Source organism: Arachis stenosperma, chromosome 3 (assembly GCF_014773155.1).
Source record: "Arachis stenosperma cultivar V10309 chromosome 3, arast.V10309.gnm1.PFL2, whole genome shotgun sequence".
Taxonomy (NCBI): Eukaryota; Viridiplantae; Streptophyta; class Magnoliopsida; order Fabales; family Fabaceae; genus Arachis; species Arachis stenosperma.
This window is the reverse complement of record NC_080379.1, coordinates 145,693,080-145,713,083: the sequence shown is the minus strand read 5'-3', so window position 1 is coordinate 145,713,083 and position 20,004 is coordinate 145,693,080. Positions and strand designations below refer to the sequence as shown.

Below are 20,004 nucleotides of genomic sequence, written 5' to 3'. Positions count from 1 at the left end.
CTCTGTGTTTGTGTTGTTTGACTTGTTTGTATGTTGGTTTGAATTCTTTACTTGTGCTATTAGTTCACGAATGTATTGAGGTGAGATGTTGTGGTTAAAATATGATTATGTGGCTGAGAGATGGTTAGTATGACTAATTTTGTGATTAAAATCTGTTTTGAGTTTAGAAATTTAAAGAAAAATAATTATTTATCTGAAGTAGAAATAAAAGTATTTCCAAATGTTTAACAAACTAGTTTTACTAAGTAAGTTAATTATTTGCATTAAATTCATTACTTTTGTGGCATTCCCATTCCCTATTAAGAACGTGTGGTTTGTTCTCACCCCAAAATCTTCCACTCTTTCAGTGACACAGGTTCGAAGATTCAGTATGAAACTGCGGACGATTAGTAGATTTACTTGTGATACCTGTTGTTTTTATAGAGTTCCCTCATTCTTGTTGCTTTAGCTTTTATTTTTTCCATAGGGATAGGTATTGTCTTCAAATTTTATATTGAATTCATTTGTATAGCATTTATTATTATTAATAATTGGGTGATTTTAATTACTAAAAATAATTTTCTGGTATTTTCTCAAAAACTGAAAAGTGATATCGACGTAAGGGCTCAATAGTAAATTTTTAACAAAGGAAATCGGGTCTGTAACGCCTTACTTTTGGTACGATCATGACGTGCTTAAAGTTAGGGTGTTACATTATGGTATCAGAGCTGTTCATTCCCGTTAGAGCCTTGGGAATGGACTGACTATACTTTACTGCATACTCTGAGTGTCTTTCATGCAGTAGGACTTGTCCCAATGACAAGAGTTTGAGTTGCAAATGCATGATTGTCTATTGACTAATGCTATTAGTCGACCGTTGCATCTCTCATGGTATTAGGTCTAGCCAACTTAATACTAATGACTTATGTATATGTGAATACTAATGGGTTATGGGTTATCATGGACGAAATAGAAGTAATAGGTAATGCGAATTACGGAATTTGGGAACGTTAGAAGTTAAGTTTTAGGGGTTAGCTCCATTTTAATGTATAATCCTTATTCGTGCTAATGAGGTTTGAAGTCATCTCTTCCTTAATTGCTTGCAGTGGAATCCTTTGTTTCGAATCTTCATCTTGGGATGTGTTTTGAATATCTTCTAACCACACCTTTCTATTCCATTCCTTCGATATTTTGAAAATGGAGTTGATACGAATCTTTTCCATCTTATATCAATTTTCGAAGACAAAAATTTTTATAAGTGGGGTAGGATGTAACACCCCAAATTTTTAAAAATTAAATAATTAGTTATTTATGAATTATTATATTATATTGAGATTTTGTTATTATATTATAATTATTTATGAATCATTATATTTGTTCAGATTTTATTTATTAGAAATTATTTTGATAAGTAAAATTTTAAATTAATTTTTATAATTGTTAATATTATTACTATTATTATTACTATTATTATTATTACTATATTATTAATTATTTTTCAAAAATAAAAAGAAACAAAAGCCAATATATATATATATATATATATATATATATATATATATATATATATATATATATATATATATATATATATATATATATAATCAAAGGTAAAGAAGAGAGAAAACATGTCTTTAATGTAAGTATGTAAAATAAGAATTTGACAGCTCAGGAAGCCTTAATCACTACCAATTATCCTCTTTGTTTAACTTTTCATTTCATTCACTAAAACTCAGGAAAAAAGAAAAGAGAGAGACCGAAGCGTCATGAGAGAACCGTGAAATCCATCTAACCTTCTGGTTTCGATTTCTTGCGATCCGTAACTCTAATTAAAAATCTAATCCGGTAAAAGTGTTCGTATCTTCCTTCTTTACACGTTGGAATTACTTTTGTCCAGTAGAAGTTGATGGTGACATAGCTCCTCTTCCCCTTGAGTTCGGCCAATTGGAGTTCTAGGAGGCACAGGCAATTTCTGACGTTTTCTTCTTCAGCAGCTCGGTCAAAAAGATCCTCCAGAATTTTCGTTGACTTTGATTTCATACGGAGGTAGGAGATTTCATTTTTAAAATTACAAGTTTTTAATTTAAGAATGCCAAAAAATATATTGAGTAATTGCAAATAATTTACACGTGTTTTGTGTATCTAATTGATGAGAATTGGTTGTAATTGTGACTATTGGTCAATTTGGTGTTGCTTGTTAAATTGAAATGTGATTTGAGTTTATGAACTGGATTTGAATTGAGACTGTGTTTGATGCTGGAATTTATGGTTATGGAAGTGGATGGTAACTGATTTTGGTATTAGTATGATGATGAATAGCTGCTGATGAAGGACTAGTAAAAATACGCAAGGAGGTGATTTTGGTTAGTATTAAATGTTAAACGAGTATGGTCGGAAGGATTTGTAAAGTCTGAATGAAGAAATGAATTTCCTTTAATTTCAAAAGAAAAAGATTTAAAACGGGCTAATTTTATTGAAATAGAAAGAGGCTTAGCTTTAAAGAAAATGATTTGATTCTATTTGATATTTTGAACGGTGTGAATATTGAAAATGATTTGTTACTTGAAAATGTTTTTAAAAGGGTTTGAAAGGTGGTTAGGTTGGGACCCTAGAAGGGTACCAAAACCCGAATTTTAAAAGAATTGCTGCCAAATTTTTATAAAACTCTAAAATTTTATTTAAAGTGTTATTTAAAAGCAAATTTATTTTAAGAATATTACTTGTTTTCGATTTATTACGAAAAGAGTTTTGTTTTCAAACCGATTTATTAAGAAAAGTATGATGTTTTAAACTCAATCTTTTTAGAAGGGATTTTGCTTTAAGTTATGTTTTGAGTTCGGTTTGATATGAAAGAAAAGAAGAGGAAGAACGAAAGTAAAGGAAAGAAAAATAATAAAAGGAATATCTGCCACAGGAGAGCAGAGAACAAAGATTAAAGGAATATATGAATTAATGAAATGACTGCCACAGGAGAGCAGATGTGACATTGTTTGGGTCTTAGTGCCAAATGTAAAGTGGGGACGCCCACACACTGAGAACCGTTTTCCAGATATACGCTTATTGATTTGGAAAGTCACACTTTATGCGGCCTAGCCGTACGACTTAAAGTCACACTGTATGCGGCCTAACCGTACGACTTATAAGCACACTATATGCATCTGGAAAGCCATATTTGGGACTCGTGCCCGGGTAATATCGGGAGCGGGTAGGCAACCGACACATGAGCTCATGGCCTGCATTAGGAATAGACATGCATCATGTTGTTTGCACATTTGCACATTTGTATTTGGTTGTGTTTGCTTGTATTACTTCTTTGTGTTTGTGTTGTTTGACTTGTTTGTATGTTGGTTTGAATCCTTTACTTGTGATGTTAGTTCACGGATGTATTGAGGTGAGATGTTGTGGTTGAAATATGATTATGTGGCTGAGAGATGGTTAGTATGACTACTTTTGTGATTAAAATCTATTTTGAGTTTAAAAAATTAAAGAAAAGTAATTATTTATCTGAAGTAGAAATAAAAGTATTTCCAAAGGTTTAACAAACTAGTTTTACTAAGTAAGTTAATTATTTGCATTAAATTCATTACTTTTGTAGCATTCCCATTTGCTACTGAGAACATGTGGTTTGTTCTCACCCCAAAATCTTCCACCCTTTCAGTGACAGAGGTTCAAAGATTCAGTATGAAGCTGCGGACGATTAGTAGATTTACTTGTGATACCTATTGTTTTTATAGAGTTCCCTCGTCCTTGTTGCTTTAGCTTTTATTTTTTCCAGAGGGATAGGTATTGTCTTCAAATTTTATATTGAATTCATTTGTATAGCATTTATTATTATTAATAATTGGGTGATTATAATTACTAAAAATAATTTTCTAGTATTTTCTCAAAAACTGAAACACAATATCGACGTAAGGACTCAATAGTAAATTTATAATAAAGAAATCGGGTCTGTAACGCCTTACTTTTGGTACGATCATGACGTGCTTAAAGTTAGGGTGTTACAGAGAGAGAGAGAGAGAGAGAGAGAGAGAGAGAGAGAGAATACGCGGTGAACAGAAGAGAGGGGGAGGGAGGTCTCCTCGTCGTCGCGCTTCGTTGCCGCTGAAGCTTTGACCACTGCTGTCCTTACTAGGACCACTATCGTTGCCGAACAGAATAAAGAAGAGAATCCGCAGAAGAGAGAGAGGCGCGATGAACAGACAAGATGGAAGGAGGCGATGATGGAAGCCTCTGTCGCCATTGCCGCCGTCATGATTAAGGAAACGAAGGAGAGAAAAGGAGCTTGTAGAGACAGAAACACGACAGTCGAGGAGTCGTTCCTCTGCCGCTGCTGCTTCCATCGCCGTTGAGGTCGCCGCCGTCTATGTTGGGGGGCACCGTCGTTGCTAATGAAAAGGGAGAGTTTGAGCTGGACAGAGAAGGGAGGCAGAAAGAGTCACGATGGAGGAGCTGTTCACCATCGTCGCGGCTGCTATTGCCATCAACGGAGCTTGCCATCGGGGGAGCATCACTGGCGTTGCTGCTGATGAACCGCCTCAGTCGCTATTTTGGTCTTGCTCAGCCCCACACTTCCTCCATTCTTGTCTCTGAATGGTTTGGTCTCTTTGATCCCTTGGGATTAAGTTGTGAGTAGACTTTACATTTATAATTATTTGGTTTTGCATTGAAAATTATTTTGATATATGCTGCTTAAATTTATGGCTATACTTACAAAGTTACTTGCAAAGGATTTGAATTTGATCTTAACAATGAATTTATTAGAACTGAATATTTTTTGTTATGAAATTCAGATTTTCAATCTACACATGAGACTTTATACATGTTTGACGAGGTTTTGTATTATTTTAGAATATTCGATTTTATCTGAATATGTGTGTTTGAAATATTGAAGTATTGTTGATACTCACTTGTATACTCTAAAATTGTAAAATATATTCAACATTTCTTATTATTGAAAAGGTATGATTGAAAAGAATTTCTTATGAGAAAGTATTATCTGATTTGATTTGATACCATATATATTTGAAAGATAAAAAATTTGTTGTATTTGAAATTATATGTTTTGAATTGGTTTGGGAGGCTTGTATTAGAAAACCGTAGTTAACTGCGGTCATGATGTTAACTTAGATGCATCTGACTCAGACCTCAGCTAGCAGGGCTGTTGCTAGCCTAACATGTAGGCCACACATTAGATCTGTTATTTTGTATAAATACACGAGAGTAAAGTGTTACCCTTAGAGATGGAGCTGCCCAGTGTGGACTATTTGATTTGATTTATGTGTTGAGAACTCCCTTATTGATTCACTTATTTGTATATTATTACTATTTTCTAAATAAAATATAATTTGAATAATATGGTTTATATGGTCTCATGTGGATTATACATGTATTGTCTAGTCATTGAATTATACAACTCATTTCGTTTTTCTAAAATATTTTTAGGAATTAATACTCGAATATGAGGCTTTCTATGCAAGAATAATGATCTGCAATAAGTACCTAGTCCTTGTTGAGTTCTTAGACAATATCTGCTCCATATGTCACAAGCATGATCCATCCATACTTATTTATTTGATTTTTTGTTAAAAATATGTAATTATTCATTCTAGAACTTGTAAATTTATTAAAAATAATTGTAACCTTCTTATTTATCTCATATTCGAATCTATTAGGCTTGCTAGGGGACTATTTCCCTAAGCGCCAGTCATGGATCATTTGTGGTCGTGATATAGCCCATATGGTGGTGATGGCCAGTCGTCAGCCATGACATAGTGAAAATTTAAAGCCAGATTGTGGGTCAAACCCTTTGGGGGAACTGGATCTAACGACATACGAATTATCTAGGAACTGTAGCATTGACTTCAAAACTTAGAAAGAGAAGTAGCCGCCAGGGATCATTACTAGCCAATGTTAAGCTCCAAAGCTCACTCCAAAATGTAATCCTAGGAGATACCCTACTTTTAGTGTGGCAAGTCAGACGATGAAGGGGAAGGAGCGACATGCATGATCAAAGATACCCTTAGGTCGATGAGACAAGATCTCTAAGTCTCGAGAGGCGGGAAAACCACGGGAGAAGGAATGACATCTTCTCATGGAGAAAAGAAGATAGTGAGACGAACCAATTGTCATGGGATCTACCCATTTGATGATAAGATACTCCGAGTTCACTTGCCAAAAAACTTGAAAAGGCGACAGACATGCGTTACGACAGAATTAAGGATCTCTAGGAACACATGACCTCCTTTGAGACCTGAATGAACCTGGAAGGAGTTGCCGATGCCGTCCATTACTGAGATTTCCCAGTAACCTTTACTGGCCTAATTCTCTTCCTAGAGGATTCGTAGTTTTTTTTTCAGATATCTCCCATAAATTTTTTATATAATTCACGACACAGATTGCTAAGATTAAACACCCAATAAACCTGTTGGAAGTAACTCAGATGAGCAACAAGTCGACGAGGAAGTACTTAGACAGATTCAATGATGAGTGTATAGAAATAGGTGGCCTCACTAACTCAATTGCCATGCTATGCTTAACCAATGGACTTCCAAACGAAGACTTCTAAAAACACCTTACCACCAAATCCGTATGGATCATGCAGGAGATTCAAAGTGTGGCTAAGAAATACATAAATAATGAGAAAATAAGCTTGATAGTAGCTGCTAATAAATGGCACATGGCCAACTTGGTGCCTTGGCAAAATGACCGTCCCCAAATAGCCAGGGAAGGGACCAAAGCTCAAGCATCCAGAATCCCCGAATCCCATAAATCGGGAAGTTCATGAACCACATGCCTCTAATGGTGCCGATAGTAGAAGTCTATCAGTAGATTGTAGACCAAGGCAATTAAAAGAAAGGACTAGTGGAAACAAATCCTTGTACTGTGATTACCACAGATGCTACGTACACAAGACACAAGTAAATTGTTTGGATCTCAAAGACGCCCTCGAGTAACCCATCAGGGATGGAAAGCTCCCCAAGTTCACAAAAATTATCGGTGAACCAAGAAGCTCCACCCATGAAATATCACCTAAAGTAAGCAAAGGGTGTAAACCCATAACCCTCAAACCTACCCCACGAGATGAGAGCAACCCAGATCCAATCATTGTCGTCTACATGGTAACTAGGAGATCCTCTGAGAAGTTCAAATCCTTGCAAAAGAAAGAGCTCATGATCCTCTTAGGATGAATGAAGTTGATTGAGTGATTATGAGTTAAGGTTAATGTTTGAGACACCTGGGCAGTACGCAAGGGTTGTGGTTCATCTCACTTGATCCAGGTTAGTAATTGAGACACTTGGATAGTAGCAAGGGTTTATGGTTTGTCCAACTTGCTCCGGGTTGAGTTCGTAAATACCCTCCTGGGTAGTACGCAGTAGTAGTTGTTCGTTCCACTTGCTCTGGGTCAAGCGGGTAGTATGCAAGGGGTTGTGGCTTAGTCTCACTTGCTCCGCGATGTGGTATTTCTGTCCAAGATTTGCTACCGGACATGTAGGGTTTGACTGTATAATCAACAGATAATATCATCGATCATAGGGTAAAGATGCATCATGTGCATTGTATGATTTGTTTGGGTATGCAATATGTGTTTTGGCTTGCCTATTTAATTATCTGTATTTATATGCTATGTGACTTAAATATTGTATCTATTTTCTTAAATGTGTTTTACTTACATGCTTTGTATGTGTTTGAACTTGAGAGATCCCTCAGGTGGTGGAGGAGAGCTGAGGGTTGTATCATTTGCAGATTGGGAGGTTGTATAGAGCTAAAACTGAGGATATAGATTAGAATTCCTTGGTAGAATTACCATATTCTGGTTAGTAAGACCTCTAGGCTTTGATCTGGTTTGAAGAAATTTAGGATTGTCTTCGGCTTCACGGAGCCTTATATATTATCTATGTGGGCACCTTTATCATACTGAGAACCATCAATTCTCATTCCATACATATTCTATTATTTTTCAGATACGGGACGTGACACCTTACTGAGTATACTGGACACTTTATAGGAGCAAAGAATTGAAATTTTGGGACTTTGTATTTGTGTTTTTAGTTTGTATATAGATGTATATTCTACTTGTGCTTTGTCCCTCCTAGAGGCTGACTTGGAGAAACAGGAGTTATATGTTGTATTGTGTGTGTGTGTGTATGTGTGCGCGCTCTGGCCGGCCTTTACTTCACAAGTCCAATATGGAGCTTGTTATTTTGTATCTTTTGGAATTCTAGTTTTATATAATATCATTTCCGTTCGATCTTATTGTGTGTGTGTGTGTGCACGTGTGTGTTAACTACAAAACAAGATAATCCGTCAAATTGAAAATATTTAAACTAAAAGGCAAAAAGAAAAGAAAGGCTCAAGATCCCACCCACATACTGATAGCCGGCTTTCCGGTCACTCAAAACATGCCGGGGTTCAGAGAATTACGCCCCCAAATCACTAACAATACATCTGCTATGTTCCGGTTTTCCTGGCTAAGATCCTCACAAGAAACCTTAATCAAATAATCTGCACCAACGTTGTAGTTTCAATACATCGGAAACCTCCTTTCCTCCTCTAAGTTAACCAGAAAGGATGGTGCCCCTCATCAGTCTTATCTTAAAACACTCTTCCTTAAAACAATGAAAAGAGCCTTCGAAAATTTCAAAAAGAAATTATTCTGAATTGCTAGGAAAGACATTTACCCCTTCTTGTGTTTCTTTTCTATTTTGGAATAATCAACAAAGAAAAGTAAAAAAAAAAAAAAAAAAATCTTCACTGCAGTCAAAATCCACAAAAACTCGCATACCAGCTCAAAAACTCTAATAGCGGCCCAGCTATTAAGGTGAAGTTGGGAGAGAGCCATACCAAATCGCTTGAGACGGGACATCACGAAATAAGAGAAAGGAAATTGAACCCCCAGAACATTGAACATGGGCCTCTTACCAGCCTAGACACATCACGTTTAAGGATACTGTTACGGTCTTGACTTTTGGCCTTAATGACCCAACCATAACCCAATAAGGAGCTCTCATTCTCTTATGGTTCCAAGACCCAAAGTCTTTTACTATCATCTAACTTAGCACAATTCTAACAAACTTTTGAATTCAAAAGTTTTTGATCTCTTAACAACTTAGGAAATATGATAAATGGCCAAACCTATACAAAGAAGAGTTAACACCTCCTCTAGATATAAACCATTAAAACCTTCTCAAAGTCTGCCTCTTAAATATTAACTGATTTGATCATCGGAATATTTTGGTAAATCACTTCCACCATTCTCACATTAGAGCCAAAAGGCCAAAAGGAATCTTATATCCAGAAGAGGCCGTCTCCAGCATTTAAGATAATCACGAGGACTCTTCATTCATTGTGCACAAATAATCAGAGGCCAACCAAACCGGGTTCAACCCATTTGGCCCGTGTTACTTCCAATGGAATTATGATTATAATATATTCAGATCAAGTTAATTGGGTTATATTAAACATTCAACGTATTTAATTGGGATAAATTAAATATTTCCATCATTCTCATCCCTAACCAAAATTTGAAAAAAAAATAATTAAATTATATTAAACAATTTAATTTAGAGATATAGACAGATTTGATTGAATCATATTTGACCAAAATTTTGATCCAATCGTTGCTTAAAAAATTAAAACAAAAAAAAACTAGCCTTTTTCTTAAAGATATTTTTTCTTAGTTTTTGTCTTATTTCAAAAACATTATTTAATATTGTTTTCTTAAATAATAAAAATAACAAAAAAACTACCTAACAAATAATAATAATAATAATAATAATAATAATAATAATAATAATAATAATAATAATAATAATAATGTGTATACAGTATAGAATGCTGGCTCTATTGAATTATTAATGGCGTTGCTGAAGATTCGAAATGCTTTCACACATTTTATCATAATCCATCATCATACAATTAAATAAATGGAGAAGAGATAGCTCCAGTATCCTTGACTCGTGACTCCACTGCTAAGTCAGAACAGAAATATGTACTTTGAAGATGATGGATATAAAGAGAAAGGTCCTTAATAAGTTTTTGTTTAAAAAGAAAAATTATGTCTCATTTTCTCATTTTGTATATATAAAAAGAAGAAGATAGATGAATGTCCATGAGGCAACGTAACACAACACTTATCTACTTCTCATATTGAAGTGTTTCACTTTCACAAAGACAAGAGGTATTATTCTGGAACCTTAGCTTGTTCTTTGGATGTTGCAAACTGCTTGCAATGTCACATCGTTAAATAATGGTGGGTAGCATATCATATAACTTTACTCCGCAGATCAGAGACAAAAGAAAAAGCCCATAGCCTCTTATTATAAGATCAATTAATTAACTAATGATTATGTTTTAACTAATTGGTGTCACCATATCGCGATTCATTATTTTTCAAGGGCTAAGGAAAGTAAATTAATAAAAATAAACATACATATGAATATATGATCAAATAAAAATAATAAAAGAAATGCAAATTCGGAGTTTTTGGACCACCAACCTTAGCTTTAACTAGAAAACTTCCTTGACTATCAAAAAATAAATCATTCAAATCCATTTTTCAAAAAGTCATTTGGATGGCTTACTTAATTTAAGTGATGATGATTCAACACTCGATCTTTATAATCAAAGACTTCAGACAAATTTTAATTTGTGGACAGAAATAATTGATATATATAAAGAATTTTTACTCCACATAATGAAAGTCAGATTATTTAAAATATAATAAAGCATTTTAATACTGATGATTAAACAGAAAGCCGTTTGGATGTATTGGAGTTTTATGCTTAATTAAGACCTTGTCTTTTTTGGGGGTGAGGGACAAAGGGGTGAGATGTTGAATAATTGGAGAAGGAAAGAGGGAAAGGTTCACGGGCTAGATTAACTATTATTCTTTATTTTCTAATATATATGCTCGAGTTTATCATTCTTAATTGGAGTAAAAAAAAATTCTATGTGCACGTTAAAAATTAACTAACAAATAAGTACTGTGCATTTATATATATAATACACATAAAAATATATATGTAGTTTAACTTATTTTTAATATATATTTTATATTTTAATATGTATTTTATATTAATAACTAATTTTAATATATATTTAATATAATTATTTAAATATATAAATTTTTAAAATAAAGAAATTTATAAAATAATAAAGTATTATTAATATCGGATTTGCTAATAATAAAAGTTAGTAATTAAATAAATAATTACAGTTATTTACTCACTTCTATAGTAGCTAGCTAAAGCTAAACACGCTTAATTAATTAACTTTCTTTGTTCTTAATCATAGTAGTAAATTTTACTATATAGTATTTTGTATGTGATGGGATAAATGGGTTGTTCATAGGTGGGGCATGTGGCAAGTAAGAGGAAGAGGATGTGTTTAATTGACCACATATATAAAAGAGTTCACGGGTGCTTCTTCTATGACACTGAATCACATATTGGAATCCAGACAGGTTTCTAAAACTCAAAACGAACAAAACAACAAAGATATAATAGCACAATTATTTAAAGATTAGGAAGTAAAAAAATTTTAAGGAATGAAAAAAAAAATCTTGCTTTGAATCACATAATCTATCTTATGTTCATCATTTCTTTTTAACATTTTGTGTGGATTTCGATTCTTAAGTCCATCACTTCTAACTACTTCCTTTTTCTAAAGATGTTCCAACAACTAATAATTTCTTGATTAAATTTGATAGTATTTAATTGGCAATCATTTTTTTTCTCATAGTAAGTTTTTTTCTTGTTTAAGATTAGGATATTTACCGTAAAAAAATTTTGAAAAATTTGGGATGTTAGAAGAGAGAGGTAAAAAACAAAAAGAAAACAAAAAAAGTATTTTAGGTTCATAAACGTGTTATAAAAAATACTAAAAGACCATCAAAATTTATTGTTTTTGACGATAAATTAGTCATTAATATTTAAAAATATAAAATAAAATATATTATTAAATTATTAAGCTAAAAGAATTAAATTAATAACTAAATAATTAAAAAATAATAAATTTTAATAATCCCAGTATTTCTCTACGTACTATTGTATATAATAAGTTGCGAGAGAGATGCATGGAAGAGATAGAAATTGGAGTTTGAATGCTTGGATTGGAATTACAAGAGAAAGAAGAAAAAGTTGACGAAAGCTTGTGAAATTTATACAGTTTTAGAAGGTTGTGATTGGTTAAGAGCATTATGTAATCTCAGCCACAAACTTGAGGACCCATCAGGGACCACCAATTTGTTAAATTCTCGAATTCGAGTACTCGTATATGTCAATATGTGACTCCAAAGTGCTACGGCTCTGTACTTGGAGTTTCAATAATCATATCATTAGCCCTTAACTACAATTTATTTCTTTTAATTTTTCTTATCGTCGTTGTATTCTTGTTTCGTAAACTACCCAGAATTACAGAAATTTCCGTACTTGAAGCATAAACATGCTTTGATATATATCATTAAAAGAAGGTAAAAGACAGTAATGGCTTCTTTCAATTTTTTTAATTGATACTACTAAATATAATTCTCTCGCATCTTTTTTCTTGATCTTACTTAAAAAATGTACAATGAAAAATCACATCTTATAACACTAATCAAGAAAAAAAAAATTAGAGGATTCATTTTGATATAAGATAATCATATCTAATAACAATTAAGCGTAATGAGAATTAAACTTTGCATTTGCTCCAAAATTTCACTAATAAAGTATATATTATAGGTTGGTTATATTGACCGGTATTATTCTCTTTAGACAAACTTAACATTTGACCAGATAACTATTTGCAATAGATGCAACTCTTAACCCTTTATACTAAATAAGACAACGTGAGTTTCTTACTTTCTTCTTGTTTAATTGTAGAGATAGATTTAGAGCCATGGAAACTGGAAAATGATCAGTTTCACATAGCAAGTAAATTAATCCGTCCAAGACTAGAATGATAGTGAGAACATTGTTTTGCATACATGATGAGATAGATGAACATAGAAAAAAGAATAGTAGTACACAAGTTACAGAATAGGCGGTAGGAGAAGCTTAGTTGTCATAAACAATATTTTGTCCAACACATTGAAGTGATAAATTAAACAATGCTAATCTGTTATCTGACACGGCATCCTCCAATTATTTTACCTAATTAGTATTGGCTAATTGCTACTGTACTGAGCTTCTTGTGGTTAATGCATAGCTGTCCATCAAAACAATTAGAAACCAGACCAACAAAACTAGATTATCCACGTGAACTATTCTATTTTTGATGTCCAAACACATGAAACCATTTTTCATATTTTAACATTTTACATTACAGCAAGAGTGAGACCGACATCTTAATATATATATTATAATATTCAATGTATGAAATATTATACACAATCACATTATTTTTATGTTTTACAAAAGGTGTTGAAACAAGTTTTTCAGTTTTTGCATTATTAGACATGATTTTGACTTGTAAACTATTATATATTGAGAGGATGAATTGCAATTTATAATCAGATGGTTCACTATTTATATTTGATATATTACTAATTTTGTGGATTATTGATGGCCAAATAATAATGTAATTGCATGTATAAAATTTTGTTTTAGTAGAGAAAAAAAATATCAAAGAACAAGTGCACGTGAACTATGTATACAAAGTTCGAGGTGCCGAGTGTTATTGCATCAAAATCCCTTCGAACCACTCATTGGTTTCATTGTCAGTAGTGAGGCAAAAAAATCTTGTGATTAAAAAATGAGCAAAGAAGAGAAGGAGGGAAGAAGAGAACCAAATGAGTTTGAGAATAATAAGAAAGTAAGAGTAGAAGAAGAAACACAGAGAGTAGGAAAAAAGCCTATTATTCAAATGAAGAAGATACAAGGTTGTGAGGTTGAGGCCATTGGCATCAACTACAAGATCCTCAAACATAAAACCGATCACCCTTTTAAAATCTTCAGTAAATCACCACAACAAGAATTGGAAGAAGCTGAAGAAGAAGAAGAAGAAGAAGATGCTGAAGAAGCAGAAGCAGAAAAAGCTTCATCACAAAGGTGTTGCAGTGGAGAAGTAAGGCATGTTCTCAAGAATGTGAGTTTCAAAGCCAAGCCATGGGAAATCCTTGCAATTGTTGGGCCAAGTGGTGCTGGAAAATCATCACTGCTTGAGATTCTTGCAGGAAAAGTTACTCCACAGAGTGGTTCTGTGTTGCTGAATCACAAGCCTGTGGAGAAAGCTCAGTTCAGGAAGCTCTCAGGTTATGTAACACAGAAGGATACTTTGTTTCCATTACTTACAGTTGAAGAAACTATGATGTTCAGTGCAAAGCTAAGGCTAAGGCTCCCTCAGGAGCAGCTCCAATCTAGGGTCAAGTCACTGATCAAGGAGCTCGGACTTGATCATGTTGCCGGGGCGCGAATTGGTGACGAAAGGGTTCGAGGAATATCCGGTGGCGAAAGGCGCAGAGTTTCTATTGGTGTTGAAGTCATACATGATCCAAAGGTGTTGATTTTGGATGAACCAACTTCTGGTCTTGATAGTACTTCAGCATTGCAAATTATTGATATGCTTAAGGTGATGGCTGATACTAGGGGAAGAACCATAATCCTTAGTATCCATCAACCCGGATTCAGAATTGTGAAGTTGCTCAATTCATTGCTTTTGTTGGCAAATGGTTCTGTTTTACACCATGGCACTGCTGATTTGCTTAGTGTAAATATGAGGCTAATGGGTTTAGAGCTTCCCCTTCATGTCAATGTGGTTGAGTTTTCCATCGAGTCCATTGATGCCTTTCAGCAACAACAGATATGCAAGAGATTCCAGGTACAAACGCCAAGGCGATTGCAGGGGACGGCGCTGCCACAGAAGAAAGGTGATGATGAACAAGGTGAGTGTAGAAGTGGTAGGTTTACTTTACAACAGCTCTTTCAACAATCCAAGGTGATTGATGAAGAAGCTATCAATGCTGGAATGGATTTCACTTGTGATTTTGCTAATTCTAGATTGAGAGAAACTATGATCCTCACTCATAGGTTCTCCAAGAACATCTTTCGTACAAAAGAGCTTTTTGCATGTAGGACTATTCAGATGCTGATTTCAGGGCTTGTTCTGGGATCCATCTTTTGTAATCTCAAGGATGATCTTGAGGGAGCAGAAGAAAGGGTTGGTCTATTTGCTTTCATTTTAACTTTTTTGCTATCAAGCACCATAGAAGCTCTACCAATTTTTCTGCAAGAAAGGGAGATTCTGATGAAGGAGACATCTTGTGGAAGCTACAGAGTATCATCCTATGCTATTGCCAATGGCCTAGTTTACCTACCATTTCTTCTAATCCTAGCCATTTTGTTCTCAATTCCATTATACTGGCTTGTTGGTCTCAACAAGAATTTCATGGCATTTCTACACTTCCTGTTGCTGATATGGCTGATTCTATACACTGCAAATTCAGTTGTGGTCTGTTTCAGTGCTCTGGTGCCTAATTTCATTGTTGGGAATTCAGTCATTGCTGGTGTCATTGGATCATTCTTCTTGTTCTCTGGATACTTCATATCACAGCATGAGATTCCAAAATATTGGATTTTTATGCATTACATATCTCTTTTTAAGTATCCTTTTGAAGGGTTTCTAATAAACGAGTTCTCCAACTCAGGTAAATGCTTGGAGTACATGTTTGGTGGATGTGTGGTGAGTGGTGAAGATGTGCTCAAAGAAGAAGGTTATGGTGGGGAGAGTAATAGATGGAAAAATGTTGGGGTGATGATGGGCTTCATCTTGCTTTACAGGTTCATATCCTATGTGATTCTTAGATACAGATGCTCACAGAGGGGGTTCAGGAGTGTGGTCATCATCTAAAGCTTATGGTGGTGATTCATTCTCTCTCTTCCTAAGAGGCTTCAAACTTCACATGTCTTGGAGTTTTCTTCTGATAGCAACAAAAGATGTTATCAACCAGAAAAAAAAAAAAAAATATAAAGAATTACAGGTTTGGTCAGTGCCAACAAATTGTACTAACATGATATTATGTTGGTTTTTTTGTTTTATATGATTTTATATTCTCACCATCTAGATTCTTCTTCCCCTAACAATTTCCTTTATAATTCTAATCTTGTTAACTAATGCCTTAACCAGCTGTATTCTCAAAGTAGAACGGGATTACACTATAACAATAACTTGTCACCAGGCTTGAATAGCTAACTATTCCTTATTGAATTCATTTTTTGAAATCTCCAACCATGTGAAACAGAATATGCATCTGTTCTGTAGTGTGGCACTTGAGCTGTATTGGGCTCATTGTTCTTGCAATCAAGACTGAGCTATTATCAGTAAATCACATGTTTAACAGTACCAAAATCAGTAAATTGGAAGGGTCAGCTCCTAATTTTGATCAAAGCTCGACACTTAATTGCTTATACATTTCAATTATTCCACTAAAAATTTTGGAGCATCTCCATCTTTTCAATTATTCAACTGTGCTGTATGACAAGGGGACTAGGGGAGGAACATGCATTAAATTCAAATGAACAACTTCATTTTGCATAGTTAATAATACAACGGGAGTAACTAGTGATATATGTTTTCAATACTATACAAAAAATACAAGGTGAAAGTGCTGGAGGGAAAAAAGGAACAAAACATAGAATGAGGACAATCCTTTCACTTCCTTCTGAGCAGCTTGTTCAATCCGAAAGCCGAGTTATTTATCATTATCACTATCATGCAAGAGGGCCCCTCTTACTTTGGTCCTGCCCAAGAAAGGTGAGTGAAAAACTATGAAATTACAGTAGTACTAGAAAGTAAGGTGAATATGATGGAAATATTGCTTGCCTGCGATGCGCCGGCACCACACGATTCTTAACTTTCGTAGTGTCACGAGCTGTTTGCTTAGCTGCTAATCCAACATGAAGGTGAGAAATAAAATTTGATTAACTTGGTAGGAAATGATGCCTAATGCTTTGCAAATACAAGCCAAAACCCTTTGTAAAACCAATACCACTAAAATAGAAGATTTGATTTCTCCAACATTCAAAATGGAAGAACAAGCATTTCTCCTCTTACTCATGTCACTTTCTTTGCCGCATAAGAAAATAGATCTGAGTCAATCAACCTTGAGATTTTTTTTTCCCACAATGCACTCACACCACATAAATGATAAACTACACAGGCTAGTTCAATAAGACCTTCAACTGAGGAAAAAACTTTTAACACCTTTTCAGAACGACAATGTACACAACAGACCTGGTGAGTTTTGTGGCCCATTAGTGGAAACCCCATCTTTCTCGAAGTCACTAATCTTTTGAAACTTATGCCGGTGTTCCAGTTGTTGGCGTAGAGTTTCATTTCTTTCCTGATAGATAGGAAAGAAAGTTAAAGTGTCCATTTCAGACATCTAAGGCTAACGTTACAAATTATCATATTATGTTAAAAATTGAGTGTGTGGATCATACAGGTGTAAAACAGGCAAAATTTTTCAGACTTATAATTTATAAAGCATTTAGGCATAGATCATTGTGCAATTTGAGTAAAAAAAAAAAACCCACAAATAGCCACAAGAAGAATGAATCATATAAAGAATATATCAATGAATCTCACACCAAAATAATGGAGATTCTACAATACTTGGTCATTATACATGGGTTTGGAAGTTTGCAATAACAGTTTTGTTACTGTTGTAAAGTAGGATTGCCAAACTGGTTTCCAGCACAACCCCAACCAAAGATTACGATATGAAAAATCAACCAAAAACTATATAAAAATTAATTATTTATAGTGTAAAATTTTTGACACATTTTGCAATTGTACCTTTTCAGCTTCTACAATGTTTGTCAACCGGCTAGTGCGCTCTTGCTCTGGAGGCACAACATGTAAAAGTAACAGTTAATTCCAACACACCCACATAAATTCAATTTTAGTCCAGCAACATTCTTGGAAGACAAAAATGGATTGCACTATTATATTGTTATAACACCAAAAAAAGGGCAATGAGGGGTAGATCAGCAAGAATAAACAAAAATCAAAATACATAAAATTAAATTGAACATTTTAAAAATATAAACTAAAACTTCTAAATAATACTTGAACTCTCCATATCAAGAACAATTGAAGCACATATCAAGGTCTAACCAAAAAAGAACTTGCATGGTCTAACCTTCTACAAGAGAACGCTTTATGTTTTTATATGCCTTAAAGAGCCTCGAGGATATATTTGAAATAGCTTCATTAGCAGTGGAATCCACGAGTTTGGTAAGAGGAATGGTAATTAGAGGCATTCCTTTTGATTTCTGAGCAACTAATTTTGCATTACTAATACCTGAAATAAATAAGATGGACAAATTATGGTATCCACCAAGGAGTATGATTCCTTAAAACAACTCCCAAACACATAGTATGGCATTCTTTATTCAATGCATCAATAAACTTTTAAATTCAAACATGTCAAAGGCGTCCACAAAGGATATATTTTCCAATATTTGAAAAAGATAGCACCATAATCTCTTACACCAAAACCTATGGATTCAGTAACTGATTAACAAATTAGTGGCATCAAAATGAATAAATAAATCTTTACAAAAACAACATGTATGATACTATTTACTTTAAACTATCAATGGAAAGGCACAAAGAGTATACGTATAGGAACCACTAGTTACCATCAGAGCTTGAATTGGCCTCTAAAACCAGCTTCAGATCTTCTGACTTGAGGGAAGCTACAAAGTAGTCAACAAACTCTGACCAAGAACCCCCTATTCCAATGATGTCCCTCTGCACAAAAGGTAAAATGAAAAAACTTAACATAGAAATAACAAATCATCAGGGTTAGGATCTACAATGTCGTGGCATCCATGTTTCACAGTAAGGCAATTTGTCTTTTGATCAACCTCTTAACCAAATTAAATCATAGGGTGCAGCATTTTGGCCATCAAAGTTTCAAAATATTCTTCCTTTTTAACAGCAGTATGATTCACAGATCAAATCTATCAATAAAAACAGAGAACAAATCAGAATGCAGAATCAGGTGAGATGAGAATGCTCACAATGTCCTCAAGGAGTGGAACTGAGAAACGAGCTTCCCAAGTGTGAGAGTGGAAATCAGTGACATGAATCACAATGTGAGAAGTATCAGGAGCATAGGCATGCAACAAAAAGGAGCTCAAAGGACATGATCTGTGACCTGAAAAGTCCACCTTTGGCTCCGCAAAGATGGGTTCAAAGTCCTCAAACACCATTGCCACCAGTTAAGATGATGCTCCCACTGTTACAGAAAAAAAAAAAAAATCTGAAGTTATAAAAATGCATTACCAAATGCATTTCAAGAGAAGGAAGAAAGATTCTAACTTTGAACCCAAGATGGCTTCTTTCAATCTGGAACTTGGATTGACCTCCTGAGTGAATAATTCCCAGCTTCAATTCCAAGTCTTTAGTACACTTTTTTTCTCGCTGTCAAATAAAATCTGAGAGGAGAAATTGAGAGGCGGGAAATATGAGCTGAGAAGAAGGAACCTCGAATCGTTGAAGGAGGGAAGGAATTGAAGTACTGAATTTGCTCTCTAATTTGCTTGTTCGGAGAGAGTCAGCGAGTCTGAGTAAAGACTCGTTAGACAAGAAAAAACGTGGCTCCGAAGAAGGAAAACCCTTGTTTGGATTCAAACCATGCGATAGTCACTCTCTCTCAAGTCTCCATTCGCTGGTTCTTCTTCATTTTTGATTTATTTTTTCCTTTGTGCTGAAGAACACAATACATCAAGGCTGGGTAACAAACACCAACCCAAAAACCCCCCAAAACAAAAGCATTTGTTTGAATGGAACTACCCAAGTATTCGTTATCCCAAAAAAAAAAACGTAAGAATAACAAAGCCACGGAAGGAAACCTCATAAACTGACCTTTGTTTAAAAACATTTCAATTTATTCACACAAATTGTCTATGAAAATATTTAAAAATATTACATGCATACCAAAAATGATTTACTAAATTAATCATCACGTATTTATACATATAATTTACATATTTTTCAACTAAATAATCAGTAATCAAAATAATTAAATTTATCATGGTA

At 34.1% G+C, this 20,004-nt stretch overlaps 2 protein-coding genes across 3 annotated transcripts; one reads left to right on the top strand and one right to left on the bottom strand.

Moving 5' to 3' along the window:
• The first annotated feature begins 13,576 nt into the window (after positions 1-13,576).
• On the top strand, positions 13,577-16,226 carry LOC130968749 (ABC transporter G family member 5-like). Its single transcript, XM_057894195.1, has one exon. The coding sequence runs from the start codon at positions 13,711-13,713 to the stop codon at positions 15,802-15,804; it is 2,094 nt and encodes a 697-aa protein (XP_057750178.1). The 5' UTR covers positions 13,577-13,710; the 3' UTR covers positions 15,805-16,226.
• Positions 16,227-16,463: 237 nt separating this feature from the next.
• On the bottom strand, positions 16,464-19,796 carry LOC130968750 (uncharacterized). Of its 2 annotated transcripts, none has more exons than XM_057894196.1 (8): positions 19,285-19,796; positions 18,984-19,201; positions 18,600-18,711; positions 18,098-18,259; positions 17,752-17,798; positions 17,188-17,296; positions 16,777-16,840; positions 16,464-16,694 (listed from the first exon to the last, which is right to left on the bottom strand). In XM_057894196.1, the coding sequence occupies exons 2-8, from the start codon at positions 19,173-19,175 to the stop codon at positions 16,646-16,648; spliced, it is 735 nt and encodes a 244-aa protein (XP_057750179.1). In that variant the 5' UTR covers positions 19,176-19,201; positions 19,285-19,796; the 3' UTR covers positions 16,464-16,645. The 2 variants fall into 2 exon arrangements, with proteins under 2 accessions (XP_057750179.1, XP_057750180.1); XM_057894197.1 differs by having other exon boundaries at positions 16,777-16,837; positions 19,285-19,794.
• Positions 19,797-20,004: the final 208 nt, after the last annotated feature.